Source organism: Anas platyrhynchos, chromosome 1 (genome assembly GCF_047663525.1).
Source record: "Anas platyrhynchos isolate ZD024472 breed Pekin duck chromosome 1, IASCAAS_PekinDuck_T2T, whole genome shotgun sequence".
Classification (NCBI taxonomy): domain Eukaryota; kingdom Metazoa; phylum Chordata; class Aves; order Anseriformes; family Anatidae; genus Anas; species Anas platyrhynchos.
This window is the reverse complement of record NC_092587.1, coordinates 60104358-60121516: the sequence shown is the minus strand read 5'-3', so window position 1 is coordinate 60121516 and position 17159 is coordinate 60104358. Positions and strand designations below refer to the sequence as shown.

The following is a 17159-nucleotide window of genomic DNA, read 5'->3' as shown; positions in this document are numbered from 1 at the left end:
GGCGCGCATGCGCAGTGCGGCGACCGCCTCCGAGGGGAGGGGGCGAGGAGGAGGAGGAGGAGGAGGGCGGGGAGGGGAGGGGAGGGGAGGGCAGGGGAGGGGCGGGGGGCGCGGGGCGGGGCGGGGCGGCGGAGCCCCAGTCCGGGAGTTCTTTAAAGATGGCCGGAGCGGCGGTGGGGGCCGCTGCCACCGCCAGCGCCACCCCCGTGTACTGCGTGTGCCGGGAGCCCTACGACGTGAGCCGCTTCATGATCGAGTGCGACATCTGCAAGGACTGGTTCCACGGCAGGTAGGGCGGGGGGGCAGGGGGACGGACAGGGGGACAGAGGGGACAGACGGGCGGACGGACAGACGGACAGCCCTGCCGCGCCGTCCCCGTGTGCCCCCGCTGCCGGACAATGGCCGGGGCTCGGCTGCGTTTGACGTGCGGGAGGAGGAGGAGGAGGAGGAGGAGGAGGAGGAGGAGGGGGGGGGGGAGGAAGGTGCTGGTGCTGGTGATGCCGAAGGGGCGCCGGGGAACAAAGGCAGCGAGCGGGGGGCGCCCGGCCCCGCGTGTCCGCCCCCGTCCCGCGGGGCGCGGCGCGGCGCTGCCCGGGCCCGTGGCGCTGCCCCCCCCCCCGCACCGCCCCCTGCCGGCACCGGGCGGCTCGGGTCGGAGCGGGGGTGGTGGGGGGGTGCTGGGGATGGGGCCTTTGTGTGCGGGGAGCGATGGAAACAGAGCCGCACCGGCTGGGAAAATAAAAATAAAAACAGCAACAAAACGCAGAAACAACAAGGGCAGCGCGGCCGCCGTGCCGCCCCCAAACAGCTCCTCATTAACATTTTTAATGAGGGGGCTGCTGGGGCTGGGGCTGCTGCTGGGCTGGCCGGGGCTGTTGTTCGCAGCGCCCGCTCCGCCTCACGGGGCTTGGCGTGAGTTTGTCAGAAGTTGGGGTGGCTGCTGCTGGGGCAGGGATGGGGCAGCGTCCCGACGGCCTTGTGGGGTCGCGGGGTGTCCTGGCAAAGCTTTCCCCACACGTGTGTCAGTCTGCGAGGCTGCGCTGGGGATCGCTCGCTTTGCACACCAGCTTAATGGGAACACCAGCCCTGTGCCCTGACACCGCTGCGGTACGGGCGAGCTGCTTCCCAAGTGGTTACGAGGAGGAAAGGCTTGTTTTGCCCAGCCTCATGTCAGCCCGCTGGCTCCGCAGCCCTTTAAAGTCTGGATCATCTGCCTGGAGATCCACAGCATCTCCGGCGCTGAGCTCTCTGTCATGCGGCTGGCAGAGCGCTGCTCGCTCGCCGGCAGCCCCGCGTGTGCCAGGGGCAGCTGGCAGCAGCCCCCCGGCTGCCTGGCTCCGGGTTGAGCCGCACGGACCCGTGACAAAGGGCCGGGATCGTGGGAGACGGGTATCTGCTCCCAGCTGTGCTCTGCCCTGGGAGCTCCCCTCCCTCCGTCTGACACGATCTGAGGTCACTTACGTAGCTCGTGAAGGAAAATAACCCGGTCCGAAACGGCTGAAGTTTTGGAGGAAGGGGTTTCTCGCTCGCTCGGTTTCTTTCTTTTCTTTGTTTACCCAGCCTGGGGATTGATGTGACTTTGTTAAGAAACACGGAAAGCCGTGCTTGGCTAAGGTGCGCTGGCGTGATATGCAGTGCGTGTTACCGGATTACAAAACCGTGCTGCCTGCCTGCGTGCAGCCGGAGCGCCGTGGCAATAACATACAGCAGGCAGCACCGGGTCTGTTCCGACAGCTGTGCCAGGCCCTTTGCATGGCACGGGATCCTTCTTCTGGGTGTTCTCCTTGTGCTGTCCGCCTTCCAATGACTCTTTTGGACTACTGTTGTCAATAAATTAATCACCGTAAACAAATAGGTGTTTTATTTCTTCTGGCAAGTTGTTCTGTAAAAACAAACGTCTCCATGTGCCTTTGGAGGCTATGAACCTATGCTCTGGGTTATGGTTACTCTGTAAGTGGGCCTAGCACCTGGCCACAATCTTGTGTAATTACCTTTTGCTGAACAAAAGAGCATTACGTGTGTCTGCCTGTGTTGTAGGCTTCAGCACTCCCTTGGATGGTTTGCCAGGGAGAAGAGACTCCAGAGACTTGATGTGACAGACTGTCATGTCTTTTAGAGGGGCGCATCCCGTTAGATTTCAGACAATTTCCATATTTACCTGTTTTTCTGCTTTTAATGAACGTGTCCCATTAAGCAGCCTCCCCCTTTCTACCTTGTCTAGAATATACCCCAGATAAAACGCAGCAGAAAAACTCCTTTATGTCATCTTGTGCTCAACTTTTTCTCGAGTCTTTTCAGTCGCTCTTCACACCTATTTGAGCTCTGGGCTTTGTCTTCAAATAATACAATGCATGACCCTTCTCCTTCTGCCCCTGTCTCCCTTCATTTTTTTTTTTTTTTTTTTTGATGCTCTACCACAGTTATTGGGTTAACCACATCCTGCCTTCTTTTCTCACTCGCGTCTTTTATTGTGATATATTGTGTGCGCAAGGATAAAAATATATATGTGCTGTGTGTGCGTCTGTCTGTGTGTAACTTACAGTTAATTATTAGAACATGTCTGGAGTTTGCAGAAATCCTGTTGTCAGCACTGAAGTCTTTGTCCTTTGTTTTTTTTCCTGTCTGTGACACGTGTTTGACTAGCTATAACTGCATTGCATAGATGTCACTTCTTCTTGTAGGCTAGCTTTAAGACCAGCCTGAACAAGCTGAAGTTTCTTTAAGCATACAATTCAGTTTTTGTCTGCACCGCGCAGTGCTGTCCGTAATGCTTCCGAAGCAGATTATCGCGGAGCTGGCTTTGCGAGGCTGTTTACTTTGTCACACTGCACCGGTGCTGTGCTGGCCGTAACGGAGCGGAGGGAAGCCAGGCTGTCAAACTGAGAATCCAGACACGCACGTGCCCCAGGAGGCTTGCTGGGGCGCTGCTCCAGTGGTGGTTTGTTCGCGAGCCGTCCTGCGCCGAGCTGCCAGCGTGCCCCAGTGGCAGGTAGGGTAAGGCTCTGTCCCACCTCTCAGTGCCAGCTGCGGTGATCTCACTCCCCAAGCAGCCTTTGCCTTTTAAAATGCTTGTAACCTTTATCATGTCACTTTTTACATCAAAACCAGTTGTTTTTGTTTTAACTTAGGAAGTGTTTTATTCTTCAAAGCCAGAGCAACAGGGAAACAGAAGGGGAGCATCCCTTTTTTCTTCAACAACTGGTAGCTTTTCCTAATATTTTGTAATTGCATCAACAAAGTTGTTGTGCTCCCTTGCAGAGAGAGGTCAAAAGGAAACCCACCCACCTTTGCTCGGCGTTACGTGCAGTTGCATCTTCGGTGTTTTGTGTAAATGAAACTTAGTGGTCACAATGGCTTGTGTCTGTTTTGACTCCTCGTGTTTACAGAGAGCAGCGTGTGTGGGGGCAGGTTAGAGGGCAGCGAAGGGAATGCTGCCCTCCTCTGTGTGCAGCATACGTATGGACGTAGCTCTGTTACAACACAAACCCCCATTGATTGCATTTATATGTAATCATTTTTAAATCGATGGCCCGTGCTCTCTGAAGCCTTCTTGAAAGAATGAACTTCTCTTTTCCCCCTGTCCTAGAGCAGTTCATTGATGGTACGTAAGACTTTGCCATTGAGCTTTTTTTTTTTTTTTAACAGCTTTGTCATTATTAAAAAAACATTAAGTAACATCACTTGAAAAGAAGAGTGATTCATACGCTTTCGAGGATGGTTATTTCAATTGCAGATACCTTGAGGCTTGTTGCGTTTTTTTAATGGAAAAATAAACCTGCAAAGCCCAAAACATAACATTAAAGTTCATGTAGGACATAGTTTTTTCTGATGCTAGACTTCCTGACAGACTTCAGCATGCTGTCTTTCAGCCTCTGAAGAAACACAACATTTCCCAATCGTGCCTTAATCTGACCTCAGCCTCTTGCAGCTGGGAAGAGGGCACCCTGTACCTATCCTAACGCACTGCTCTGCATGCTGAAGGCAGGCTTTCTTTCTCTGTGGAGAAAGAAGGAAACATACATGCTATAGTGACTACTTAGCCTGAATTGGTTCTTTGTTTTGGTGCTTTACACACCAGGTTGTGCACGATGGGCTTCACCGACCCTTTGCTGCTCGGAGAGGCTGGCCTGCTCCTGGCCGCGTGCTCGTGTTGTTTCTCTTGCTGGTTCAGCGCTCGTGTGATTGTTTGGTGAGCCAGCTCCACTGAGGAAACCCACAGAAAGCATTCCTCTGCTGGGTTTTGCTGGGTTACTGAGCTCAGCAGGCTCCCTCGGGGTGAGGGCAGGGCTTGGGGCGTTGCGAAGCACCGCTTGGGACTGCGGTGCTGGAGGAGATGGTAGCAGGGGGAAAAGACAGGGGAGCACCTGGCTTTCTTCCTTCTGGCCCTCTTTAGGGTCACACAGCTTTGTGGAGCAATGTCTGCAGGTGCAGGTCTGCCTTGAACCTGCCGTGCCTGGCCCAAACCCTGTTCATTGCTGGCCTGCAGGGAGGGCAAAGCGCTTGGGCCGCAACTGGAGGGGACATGGGACGAGCGAGGTGTGGTGATGCCCTGCAAAGAAACACGCAGGGTGTGAGGAGAGGCTGTTAGAGACGCCTTTTGGTGCAGACCTTCTGTTCGCAGAGAACTAACTAATTATGAAATGCGCTGCAGTACGTTCAGGGGCCTGAAGTGAATCAACAAATCGCTGTCTGGTCACCAGGGCTTTGATCTGGCACCAGAGGCTATTGAGCTGGCTTTCTGCCTTTTATGATATGTAAGTCTTAAATTCTTCCTGTGGAAACGGAGCACGTTAGGGAAATGTTTCAGACCTCAGGGGACAACAACACATTTGTTGATCCTGCTTTTCTTTGGTTTGGCCTTGTTTCCTTCGAGGGAAGGTGGAGGCCTGAGCTCTGGCCCAACGAGCTGTGTGTCCTCCGCCAAAGAATTAAGTGATTTCAGGTGACTTCGGCTGTGCTAGCAGTGCCACAGCTGAAACAGTTTGGGCTAAATGGAGAGGAAGCTAGTAGTAATAAAGATGCCAGACTAGTTTTGGTTAAACCAAGAAGAAACTAGCAGCAATAAAGATGCCAGACTAGCACTTGTGTAATTGAATGTCTGTTTCAAATCCTTTTATAGTCTTAATTTGAGAACGCCATTTCCCCCCCCTCTCTGTTCCCATCTGTGAAGTGGGAAGACTTATTAATATATATTAAAGTAGATGTATTCCACCATAATAAGCACTGCACAGTAGTACGTATTCAAATTTCTTCAATTTTTGAAACTATGTAATAACATCTAGCATTATATGTATGAGGTTTTCCTTTTACAGTTTTCTTGCAAAACTGGCTTTGTTTGAAGTGTATGTGCTTCTGAAAGTTAACACTTCTTCCCTTTTGATCTGTAATCTGCCTTTTTCATTATATTTTTTTGATGTTCTGGAATAAAGCGTAGTAGCTGATTTAGAATATGCATTCTGGCATAATAAACATGAGAAGAACAAGGGAAAAAAAAAAGGCATTGTCCAGTTAACATTTCTAAGACAGACAGGGAGCAAGTACATCATTGGGCTTATGTAATTAGAATGTGACAAGATTTTTGTGAGCTTCTAAATACTGGTTAGGATGCTGATAGCTCTAGTACCTGTTAAATGTTACTTTTAAAAAATATGAAGATTCAGCATTAGTGATTTAAACAGCGCCTTTTGTTTCTTGTAATGCTGTGGTTGATCTTTATCAGTTTTACTGATACTGTTTTTTTTCTCTTCACCCGTTCTTCATTATGTCAATGAAGATGCTGCAAATTTTTTCTGTAGTTTCACTAATAGCAAATTCATAAGTAGTTAACTTACAGTTACAAATACGTTATTTCCAGGTGCTTACGTAGCACTTCTGTATCTTTCTTTCCTTCTGCTTTATCTAATATTTGCTTCACCTGACGGAAGAATTAAAATGTTTTAAAATGGCTCTGTTTTGTGACTTTTATATCCACAAACCACAGGGGTAAGAGAAGTCTGGGTAGGAGGCTACTGCTTGGTGCACTGATGTCTATATCTGCTCTGCACTATAGCACCTAGCAGATATGAAATACACTCCTTTAAAACAAACAAAAAACAGAACAAACAAAAACCCAACAACAAAATGATCTGTTGGCTGTTTGTAATGCTGAGCTCTCCTAAGACAACAATAATGTCAATAAATGGCAATAAAATGGGTTAAGCCTTGCAGTGGAGTTTCATTCTGTTAACTGCCAGTGGGCAAACTCGTGTTAATTTTGTTTTCACTCTTTGTTTGTGGTTTCTAGCTTTTCGTGGACAGTTACCATATTCGTTAGCAGATTTCATATGCTCAGTTCAGTGTTGTGTGCACTTTCTATATCTTCTGAAAGATCATGTGATGCAGTGTCTCTGCTCTGTTTACATGACAGTTTGCACAAGATGAAGATGAACTCATGCTCTTAATATAAATATTTATACTTGCCCTACATAATTTTGAAATCAAATACCGTCGTCTCAAAACAACTCTGAGTAATCAGCAAAGACTTTCACAGGTACAATGTATGTGCTTCAGACATAGAAAAATACTCCTGTATTTTCATTGCCCAAGTATGAGAATTCATTTAAAAACATTGCTATTGCTTTATTGGCAGCGTAGGGGAGAGATTTTAGTGAAACACACAGCTTTTAGAATGGCTAGGCTATTGCTCATCTGTCAGTCCTTTCTAATGCATTGTAACATTAGCTCACAAATACGTGGAACTAACAGTCTGTGGAGTATGAATAGTCTTCAGATGCCTGCTGTATGGTGGTAATGTGGATTTATGTGGCTAGTTACATCTCCTCGGGTCAGTTCTGCTTTTGAATGGAATTAATATTTAATACTGTTTTCTCCATTACTTCAGCATTAACTAAAGTAGACTTTAAAATTGGTCTTTTCTTTTTGAAAATATTGAGTTCATTGCTGCTCAGGCAGCCATAAATGCTGATGTTTGTTACAAAAGCAAGAAAGCTTTAAAAAACAACAAAAAAAACCCTCCTCCACATCATTCCATCTTAAAAGCTAACTGGAGTGAGGATGACTGCTCTAAATTTTTAATACATTGTGGTATAAAGTATATTTATTTTCATTTGAAACCATCAGCTGAGATTGCAGGTAGCTTGGCAAATTAATTTCATAAATTTAATCATATTTCTTCCATTTACATGAATGCTTTATTCACTTAAAAGCTCTTAAAGCACTCATCATGAAGACGAGTGCAAGGAAAGGTGACATTCTGAGAAATGAAGTCTTTGGTATTCAGGATGTAGGATTGATCTGATCTGTCATTCTTACCAGTTATCAGCAGGTATTTTCTGAATAGACTGAAGTCTTCCTTTTGGGATGCTGGTGTATGAGGATGTATAAACAAAGGCCAAATTGTGTAAATGAAAAGCAGCCAGAGAAATTGCTGTGTCTTATTATCCAAAGCTGCTTGTAAAACTTGGTGGCTTGCCAGTGATACAGATTTTTAGTTTTGTTTCGGTAACAAAAATATTCCAGTCACTTTGCTAGATGATAACATCATCCAGTTGACTTACAGAACTCAGTGTGGAGCAAGCAGAGGTGCAGTGGGCGCTGCAGAACCTAACACATGCCCTTCAGGAGTACCATGGGCAGATCTGTGAGCGGTACCGGGCGGTTTAGGAACAGTACCAGAAGGATGGTTGCACTGATGTGACAGTGTGCCCAGGCAAGTGTCGCCAGTCTGCCTCTGAGGACAGAGCTTTCTTTCCCTTCTTATTTCATGATGGTGTGTCGTATTGGCAGGCCACGGTCTCAAGCCTGAATGAGCCGTCCAGGCGTTTCTCTGTGCTCCGTTGCTTGTTTAAGAAAGGACCAAAAGCACATTACATGCATACAACATTTTTAGTAGTCTGTTAAATCTCAAGCTGAGTTCCAAGCGCAGTGTTTGTCTGCACTGAGGATACGTCAATGTGCAGTGAAAGTGAGCAGCAGCTTGCTGCCTCTTATGCTGAGCTCTCCTGTGTCAGCTGCTGGTTCCTCTGGGGACACCGTTGTGAATCTCTTAATGCTTTGGTGCAATGTGCTGCTCCAATATCTTGTAAGGAACTTGGGAGAAGTAGCTTAGACTGCTCTTCTTATTCTTGCGAAGGAAGAAGAGTGGCTTGGTTAGTTGTTGGTATTGAGTGATGCGGCTGGCATCCTTACTGAAAAGTGAGTGCCTTATTTAACGGAGTGAAACCAAACACCTGAGCTGCAGCTCCTACTTTGTGTGGTCACACGGCTTGTGCTTGAAGCATCACGGACTGGACTGCCACAAAGGATTTAGGTATGAAATAGTTAGGACTATCATCTGTCTAGAGCAGAATTCTCTGAAGCAAAGAAATAACTCTCAAGTACTTCTGCAAACATTACCTTTTGCTTTTACATCTTACTAGTAAAGGTTAAACTCTAATTTTGTCATTTGGAATTGGCGTCTCAGCTAGCATTGCAAAATGAAAACATACTGTGTTCGCTTTCCTGGCCCTTACTTGGATGTGGAAATAACTTTAATGGCTAAAGAAGAAAGCTCAAACCCTCCACTTTGTACAAGTGTAAAAACTCTTTACTTCCAGCTGGCTGGTTCTGTTACTGGATGCTGAACAGGCCCCTTACTGTAAGAGAAACTGAAATCCTGTATATTGGCAAAAGGAAGTTACCACTGCTGGTGCCACTGCCCCACGTGTTCATGTGGGGTAGTTATCTGCTGCTTACACAGGTAAATGCATGCCTCATATGCAAGTAGTTTTTCCAGAACTTGTTTCCTTATATTAAGGAACAGCTATGGGTTAACTCTACAGTTCTGTTTGTTTATGGCACAGCAGTACCCTTGTGACAGTTTTCTTTTTCTAGCACTTGTCAATGCATGTCTCTGACTTGATTGGCTGTGAAATTTGCTGAGTCCTGCCAAATCTGTATTTTTTCATAGGGTAGCACTGCATCTAATTCCATCTTGTCTTTGATAGTTTGTCTTTGATAGTCTTGCACAGTGATATTATGTTGGAGGAGGGCAAAGAAAGGAGGCAAAATCATGAAAAAGTTGTAAAACTTATAGAAAGAATTAGCTTTTGAGTATGGTCAGATAATCATTATTGTGTGGTGACCATCTCTGTGAAGGTATTTGTGGGAGATGTTCTGTTACAGCCAGTAGGCTTGCTGATGCAGACTCGTAATTGAGTTTTTGATTTGATGGAAGCTGCTGCAAGGTGTACAGAAAATAAGTGATATTCAGTGTTAATTTGAAATACAACTTTCTGTATCTTTCTCCAGAAGCTTCTGAATTGGCTTCACTGTGTCTAATTTTAAACCTTGTGTTTTTTGAAGATAGAAACGCAGTTTGAGGTTCTTTATGCAACTCTTAAGGTTTGAATTGCTGCTAAAAGTAAGAACTTTCTTTTTAGGGAATGTTGACTGTGGATGTATTTGTATTGATATACTCCTCATTATTGTGCCAAGTTGGAGAGTTGTCACTCTTCAAGTAGCTTGATTGTTTTTTCTTATTATTTTTAGTTTGATAGTGGTGTGTAATATAAACTGATAAATAAACTTCCCTTATGTAATTGAATTGTGAGAAAATGGCTTAATATTTTGCTGTCAGTGTATAAGTGGACTAGATTAATGCTCTTTGGAGATGGTTGACCTCCAGTCCCTTAGCTAGGAAATGGTGGTGAAGGATTGAGTTCTTTCCTCATGTGAAGCATTTACTGGTTGTTGTTAATGAGTCAAGAAAAGTGTTTTTGGATCTTCTGGGTTATCTTAGTGAAGGTAGGAAAGACAAGGAAACTATTACTGCCACCTTCAAACCAGAAAAGCACCGTTAGGTGTTAGCGCTACTCCAAAAGGCTGCCAGGTATGGGTCAGGTTTTAGGCAGATTCCAAGTCATTCTCACCAATTCCTGAAATCTTTAGGGAAACAGACACTTCTGCTCCCCTGACAGGTGCGTGCCTAGTCAGGGGTGGACCCTCCTGTTCATGTAGGAAGCAATGTTAAATCAGAAGACTAATAACAAGCATTACTATGTTTTAGGACCCACAAAAGGTTGCACTGCAATGAGTGCTCCCTGTATGATGACAGGAGCAGGGACCAGGACTGAAGATAATCTCAGCTATGTCTGAGCGCCCTAGCCAGGTTGTTTGGGTTATGCTACATTCTTTGCTGGGCCCATAATTCTCAGATGCTTTCCTGCAGAGTAAGAGGCTGTAAGTGGGGCAGATAAGATGTCTCTTTAATAAAAAGTAGCCTGGAGATGAGCATTCCCCTGAGGTGTGTGGGTTTGAGCTCTAACAACCTGAGTGAGCTTTGCTGCCACCTCACTTGAAAAACAAAATAACTCCTCCCTTCCTCAACCCCAGGATATAACTATTTATTTTAGTGCCCAGTCCTGTGGAAGTGTGGTCACACACCTCAAATTCTCTGGAATTTCCAGGTCGAATGGTGAAGTGTGAGGTGAGTTTAGGTACCTCTGTGGTTAGCTGTCTGTCTGAATTTAGGTAGTCCTCAGGGGCCTACATCTGTATTTGGATATTGCAGTAATGCCCTTACTCAGGCATATCCTTTTTCTCTCTTCTTGCAATATTCCCCTCATTCATCTCTGTTCTGGATTTGAAAATATCTGCTCCTTACCCCTGTATTCCAAGGCTGGATCCTGTCCTGCCTGCTGTCTTAACTAATCCACTGCTAACAATTACTGTGGAGCTGGTCTTATTTTCAGCATAAACCAGCTTTATAAGCATAGTGGTAGACCAAATTTTCTGTATTTATTTGGGATTTAGCAAAATTTCCACAGAATCCCCAAACTGTTGGGGTTGGGAGGGATAACTTTGAGTTCATCTATCCCTCCCCCCTGCCCAAACAGGATCAGTAGCTGGACTTGTTCCAGCGAGCCTTTGTCCCTCTTGTACTGGGAGCCCAGCACTGGTCCCAGTGCCCTGGCGTAGCCTCACCAGCGCTGAGCAGAGGAGAGGATCACCTCCCTCCACTGCTTTGCCTCAAACAGCCCAGAACACTCAGCCTTCTTTGCCTTGAGGCTGTGTTGCTGGGTCAAGGTCCTCTTGCTGTTCACCACAGCCACAAGCTCCTCTTGCAGAGCTGTGTTCCAGCCCGTCAGCCTACGGCATGTACTGGTGCAGATTTCCCTCACAGACAAAGCGCGAGACCCGTGATGCGTACTTTCACTCTTGAGTTGCAAAGACTTATATCAAAACATTTTCATATAATCACTGCTTGTCATATTGACACCCAAAACGTGTCAATATGGACGTGTTGCTCTTTGGCAGGCTTCCTGTCTTCACTCATAGAAGCAACTAAGCAAAACTTGAGCTAGAATTTTTGTCCTGAAGAATTAACTTTATTTTTTTCCCCCCCACAATATGTGAACCTTGATGATCCCAGTAATTTTTACAGGAATAGAAAATGTACTTGCTTTCAGGGGGCCTCTTTCAGTAGATCCTCTGATTCTTGCTTTCTATTTTCCTGTGTGTACCCTTGTTCACATGTTAACTGTGTTGTGCCCACTATGAAGAAAAAGAAGACATAAGAGCTACATATACGTATGCCAGAGTAATATATAGATAATATCTTCTTTCCTTTCCAAAAGCTGTGGAGCTGAGTTGCATAGACTGTGATATAAAGATTACTTCTAAAAGTGTTTGTGTAAGCAATCTAGAATAAAAGATGGGGAATTGTACCTTTGCAAGTAATATAGATGACTTTAGATAGCTCATGAAAGAGCAGAGCTGCTTTCAGTAACCTGGATCTGAACTGGTTAGAGTTTGAGATTAAAATCAGCGTGTTAAATTGTAACCAGAATAAAAATAATTGATACAGATAAAATTAAACCTTAGCGCTGATGTAACTCAACCCCCAAACTCTACTTAGCTTTGTTCTGCGCTATTTGAAGTTTCCATGTGGTCTGAAAATAACTGTGCTTCATTAATTCCATCTGAGGAGGATTGAACAGTTAGATTACTGTAGATAGAGTGATGTGTAGAAGCAAGTTATTGATATGTCATGGACTACAGGGATGCAGTTCTGCTGGTATGTTCCTCTGGACCTCTATAAGCAGCTGAAAATCCAATAAAGATCTCTAAATTATGGGCATTATCCAGTTGACTGAAGGAGCTTATTCTACTTACTGCTCTGCCAGCCAGCCAACATAACATCTGATATTTAAACTCATTATCTGTGTATCTGAAACAGTTTGCTTGTAGCATAGCTTAAATAGAAGTTAATGTAATCAACTACTCCATCTGCGTTTGAAATGAGGATGGTGAGCAGCAATGATGAGCCAGTTTGCTCTCGGATTTCTTCAAAAATGAAGCGTCTGTCTCTGCTTGCTATTGACTGCAAGTTTATTTGCCGTATAAAAGTAAGGTATTTCAAAGCTCTGGAAGCCATCGTGCATTATTCTGTGTTGTGGTTAGAAAATGCAGAAATTATTCTGCTTACTAAAAAGCTTGATCAAGGGAAAAAGTAAGTTCTTAGCAATGGCATAAGAAGATTGTTGACTGGAGGGGGAATTACATAACTGGGAGGCAGAAGAGTATAAGAATGTCTTTGAGTTTCCCTTTTTTTTCTTAAGGGAGGAAAAATATTTAATGATTACAATTTTGAAGGAAATAAATTAATGTTAGGTACAGCTGCAGAGCCTCTGAGTGTTCTGGTGAGTATTAGGAAGCCTTTAAAACCCATCTGATTCAGAAACTTTTAAAGCAGTGAGGTGATCCAGTGTGTTCAGTTCAAGGCACCAATTAAAAGGTGCGTAAAGCAGCCTGAACAAACTTGCTGTCGCTGCAGTCTGTATAAATAGCCCCACAGTAAGTAACCCAGGAATAAGGGATTTGCAGCAGTGCAGTCTTAGAGGTTGTGCGAACGCTGGTTACTGGCGCTAGAGCGGGGGGATAGGAAAGGGTACTGACCTGTTGTTAGCTGAAAGCTGTGTTCTCAAATCATGCCTGACATTTCCTAACGCAGGTGCACAGGTTAAAAAAACAGTTGTTAGCTTCCTGATCAGTCCCTTCAGGCGAAGAAGCCATTGTGGGTTTTCTTCCTGTTCACCTTCACAGCTTTTATTGTGGCTGGGCTTGGGACAGGTCTGATGGTGTCTACTGACAGCGTTACTCAGGATGTTGAAAGATGTACAGACTGCCTGGCATGAAGTAACAGAGTACTGATAGTACTTGTCGTGCGTGCATCATCTTTCTAAACAGCTTGTCTCTATTAGGCAACCTGATCTTTCTAAACAGCTCGTCTCTATTAGGCAAGCGGAATTATCAGGCAGTGCTCTGCAGGAGGCTGCAGACCAGGCCCTTCGCTGGTGAGGAGCAGTCAAGGCTTCAAGCTGTTGAGAAGGAAATGGAACTGCTGAAGATACCAACAAGATTGCCAAGTGAATCAAAAACTGCTTTTAATATGTGGTGTAGATCACCTGAAAGAGTTATTTGGCCCTAATGCCGAAGAGATTTGTTTGTTACACAAGAACATGAAATTAAATGTTTTTTTTCTAAGGCTTGTGTGTGTGTAATTTTGGAATTCAAGAACTGCTGAGTGTGTGAGTATTGTTAGTGAGTAGCTTAAAACAAACAAACAAACCCCACAGCCAGAACAGCAACAACAAAAAGCCCAGCCAAACAAAACATGTTCATTCACACAAACAAACAAAAGCCATCAAGTCCTGTCTCCCAACAACCTGGTGTCAAGTGACATCGCTGGTATTAAAAGCAGGCAGGTGTCTACACATTTCAGAATGGTCATCATGTTTCTATCAAACCATGAGGTGGGAAACAGTCTGAAAGTTCTTCTCTCTGATCTTGTTCTTCATGGAGAGCCATCCTGTGGCTTAGAAATGTGGCTTTCAAATTGATCTGTTGGAGTTACTGCAAAGACAGTTCTGTAGGCAAACAACATGGACAGTGGCATAAAAATCATGGCTCTGCCTGGTACCTGCCTCAGCCGTTCTTGCACCTGGATCTACAGCCATGTGGTCTCAAGGAACTGATGAAACTAAATACTTTAAAGATGGATCAGGATATCTAAAGGCAGTCAGAGTAAGACCATAAATGCTATGCTATCTAAAAAAGCTTGCTTCACTTGGCGTCCAGTGCCAACACACACATCTCTTGGACGTGATAACATCTTATTTTCTGTGCTGAGCAGATCATACAGTTAAATTCTAGGTTGTTTTTCAGGTCTGTTTCAGAAGAACATCTCTCCCTGCAACCTGATTATGTAAACTGTTGGCAATCCATTAACCCCTGCTGGTTACAAGCATCAGTGCATGATGAGGGTAGGGTTACCCCATAGCCCTGACCAGTTTAGTGATTGCTGCTGCCAGACGGGGCCGTCCTGCTTCTTGCAGCCCTCTCTGGATTACACAGTCCGGCTCCCTTTCACAGGCTGGCTCTGATAGCTGTCTGTGCTGTGGGGTGACCTGGTAAACAGGGAACTGAACTGGTTAGGGTAGTTTCTGTCAGATAGGCAAGTGAAAACAAGGTGCTTTGTAGCCAGACTAGTGCTGGGGCTACGGCTGAGAAAGGGAATGAGTGCTTGGTTGGGAGCGAATGGGGAGCTCGCTTCTTCCAGTGGCTGCCAGCTGGTAGATCAATGCAAGCTGTATCATGTCACTGCTTCTTGGAATTTGTTTGTCACTGTGGGTAGAGCCTCAGTTTCTCTTCAAAGGCTGCTTTTGATTCAGTTGACTTCTCAATTTGCATCCTCTTCCAGTGCCCTCTCCTTAGAACCAAATAGCCGGCTTGTGTTTGGTGCACAAAAGCACCTTGCTACCTACCAGGAAAACAAACCTGCTACAAACTGCACTGTAACCAGGATGGGTTTGTATCGGCCGTGGCCAAAGGAACTGGGGCTCCAGCACTCCTTAAACTGCATCATCTGCAGTGATTCATTAAGGCAGAGACAGAATTAGTCTGTGAAACTTGGCATGGAGGAGGAGAAATGAAAATAACACCAGTGAAAGTTGAGGCAAGCACATGTGCGTAGACAATGTATAACAAAGAAAAATCTCATTTCAATTTCACTGTGGGTGTTTTCATTCAGGAAAAGAGGTGGCCTTCACTTACTGTATTACAGTTGTCATAGCTGATTTATTCCAGAATGGTTGGAGGTTTAATTAATTTGTATACTGTGTATACTGGCATCCCTTTTTCACCCTCTTGCTACCTCTGTAGTAGAACCTAGCCTATTTCTTCCTTTTTTTTTTTTTTTTTTTTTTTTTCCTGTTGGGGAAATATTGGTGGCAGTTTTGGGTAGCAGTTTGTTCTCAGGTAGACCATAACCATGCACCAGACGCTCAGTTACCTATGGCAGCTCCTTTAAATGGGTTGAAGATTTTGTTCTGTGGTTGTTTCTTTCCCCCATAGTAAGAAGAGTGTTACTCCTTGTTGGTTCTGCTTTAAGCTTCCTGGTTTGAAAGTGTTACAACCAAGCAAAAAAAATATTTTAAAGTATTTTTTTTATCCATTTTTAATTGCAGTCATAACAGCATAAACTTGGTTAGGGATTGGAATAAGGCAGATTGTGTAAGTAAGATGCAGTTACCTGTCAGGGTTTTTACTAGGAACATCTTAGTGGGGGGAGGTGTACGCTTTCCATGTTTTGGAGCCTTGATGGGGAGGTAAAAATAATGCATGGAAAAATTTTCTTAAAGATCTAGAAACCTTTGTAGTCATTGTATAGGTAGTAAGGATGAAAATAAATCAGTTAACTTCTGTCTTTATTCTCCCCCTTCCAGTGCCCTCCCTTCTGAACCAGGTAATGTGTGTATCCTTCACTCTGTATAGGACCCTTGCCACCTACCAGGGGAACAAAGCTGTTAAAAACTGCCACTAAAGAGAAGTGAAACTTCATATTGGTGATGGTCAAATGAATTGGGACACCAATCTTCCTAGAATTACTTAAATCCAATCTTAATGCCTTTGTTTTTTCCCTGCATCAGTTGTGGGGAGGGCAGGATGGCGTTCATTTACTTCATCATGCTTCTAGCAGTTGCTTTAGACGCCACCTCTTAGCAGATCTGTAAGACCAGGCAACTGGTTTCCCTTTGCTGTGGTGTGTCAGGCTGGGCATACTGGGGGGGCAATGGGGGCAGGTGGGAATGAGAGCTGCAGCAGAGGGCAGTCCTGGACTCCTGGGGTGATGGTTAGTGCTGAAGAGATGCTCTTCAGGTCAGATTGATGTAGGCTTCTTTTCCTTGCTTTCCTATAAATCATACATCGTGATTCACTTGCTGGTGTCATCCTGGTTTATCTCATCTAATCACTTTCACACTGAAATAAAGCCTTCAAAGACCACTGCAGCTTTTAAAGGCCTTTTTCTCCTGGCTTTCACTGACATACTGTTTAGTTTTGAGGTCTGCTGTAGTTTACTTAAATGTGATTTTTCTGATTTTATTGAGGCAGCTTATTTTGATAAATCTACAGTAAATGATCTAGGTTCCTTCAGACCTTCATTTCTGTGAAACAATGTTTTCAAAAGGATGGGGACAAAAATGAACTGTAAATACTCTTTTAAAGCAGCTTAATGCGATCGGTATAGTTGGGAAGAATAAGCAGAAATCTCTCCTTGCATAAGAAGGAGAGAGAAATCGTGTGCTTAATGGATGATACTAAACAAAAGGGATACATCCCAAGTACTTCAGTGATGTTAACTCTGCCTTATCACAGTCATTACTAGCAAAAGTACTTCTCTCATAAAGCTGCTGCATGTAATCCATGGCAGTAAGACGGTGTGGTGTGTCTTCTCCTGGCGCTCCTATCTGGTAATGAAAAGGTTATTTGCCGTTGGTGTACATTTTTGCATGTGGAGTTCTTTAGAAATCCCGAGCCTGTACTTATTTTGACTGCAGCATGAACCCTGCCCCAATTTGTAATAGTTACAAAATCATTGTATGGAAAATCAATTTTCCACATAACTTTTTCATAAGCATAGATGATTAGATACATGATTATGCTGATTATACTAAACACACAGTTGTCAAAGTATGTTATGAAAGTAGGGGTCCTTTCTCTCTTTACTTCAATGTAGCAATTTAATTGTACTGATACACGTTTCCAAAGATCTGGTTTATGTTCACTCTCAAAAACTTAGCAATTCATTTTCTGATTGGACTGGAATTACAAAATAGAAG

At 44.6% G+C, this 17159-nt stretch overlaps 1 protein-coding gene across 2 annotated transcripts in view; it reads left to right on the top strand.

The window, feature by feature from the left end:
* Positions 1-104: 104 nt before the first annotated feature.
* The window catches only part of KDM7A (lysine demethylase 7A), a 57508-nt gene continuing 40453 nt past the window's right edge, over positions 105-17159 (top strand). For both annotated transcript variants that reach the window (XM_072038894.1, XM_072038898.1), the window contains exon 1: positions 105-289. In XM_072038894.1, the coding sequence (XP_071894995.1) occupies positions 159-289 (131 nt within the window). In that variant the 5' untranslated portion in view covers positions 105-158. The remainder of the gene's footprint in view (positions 290-17159) is intronic.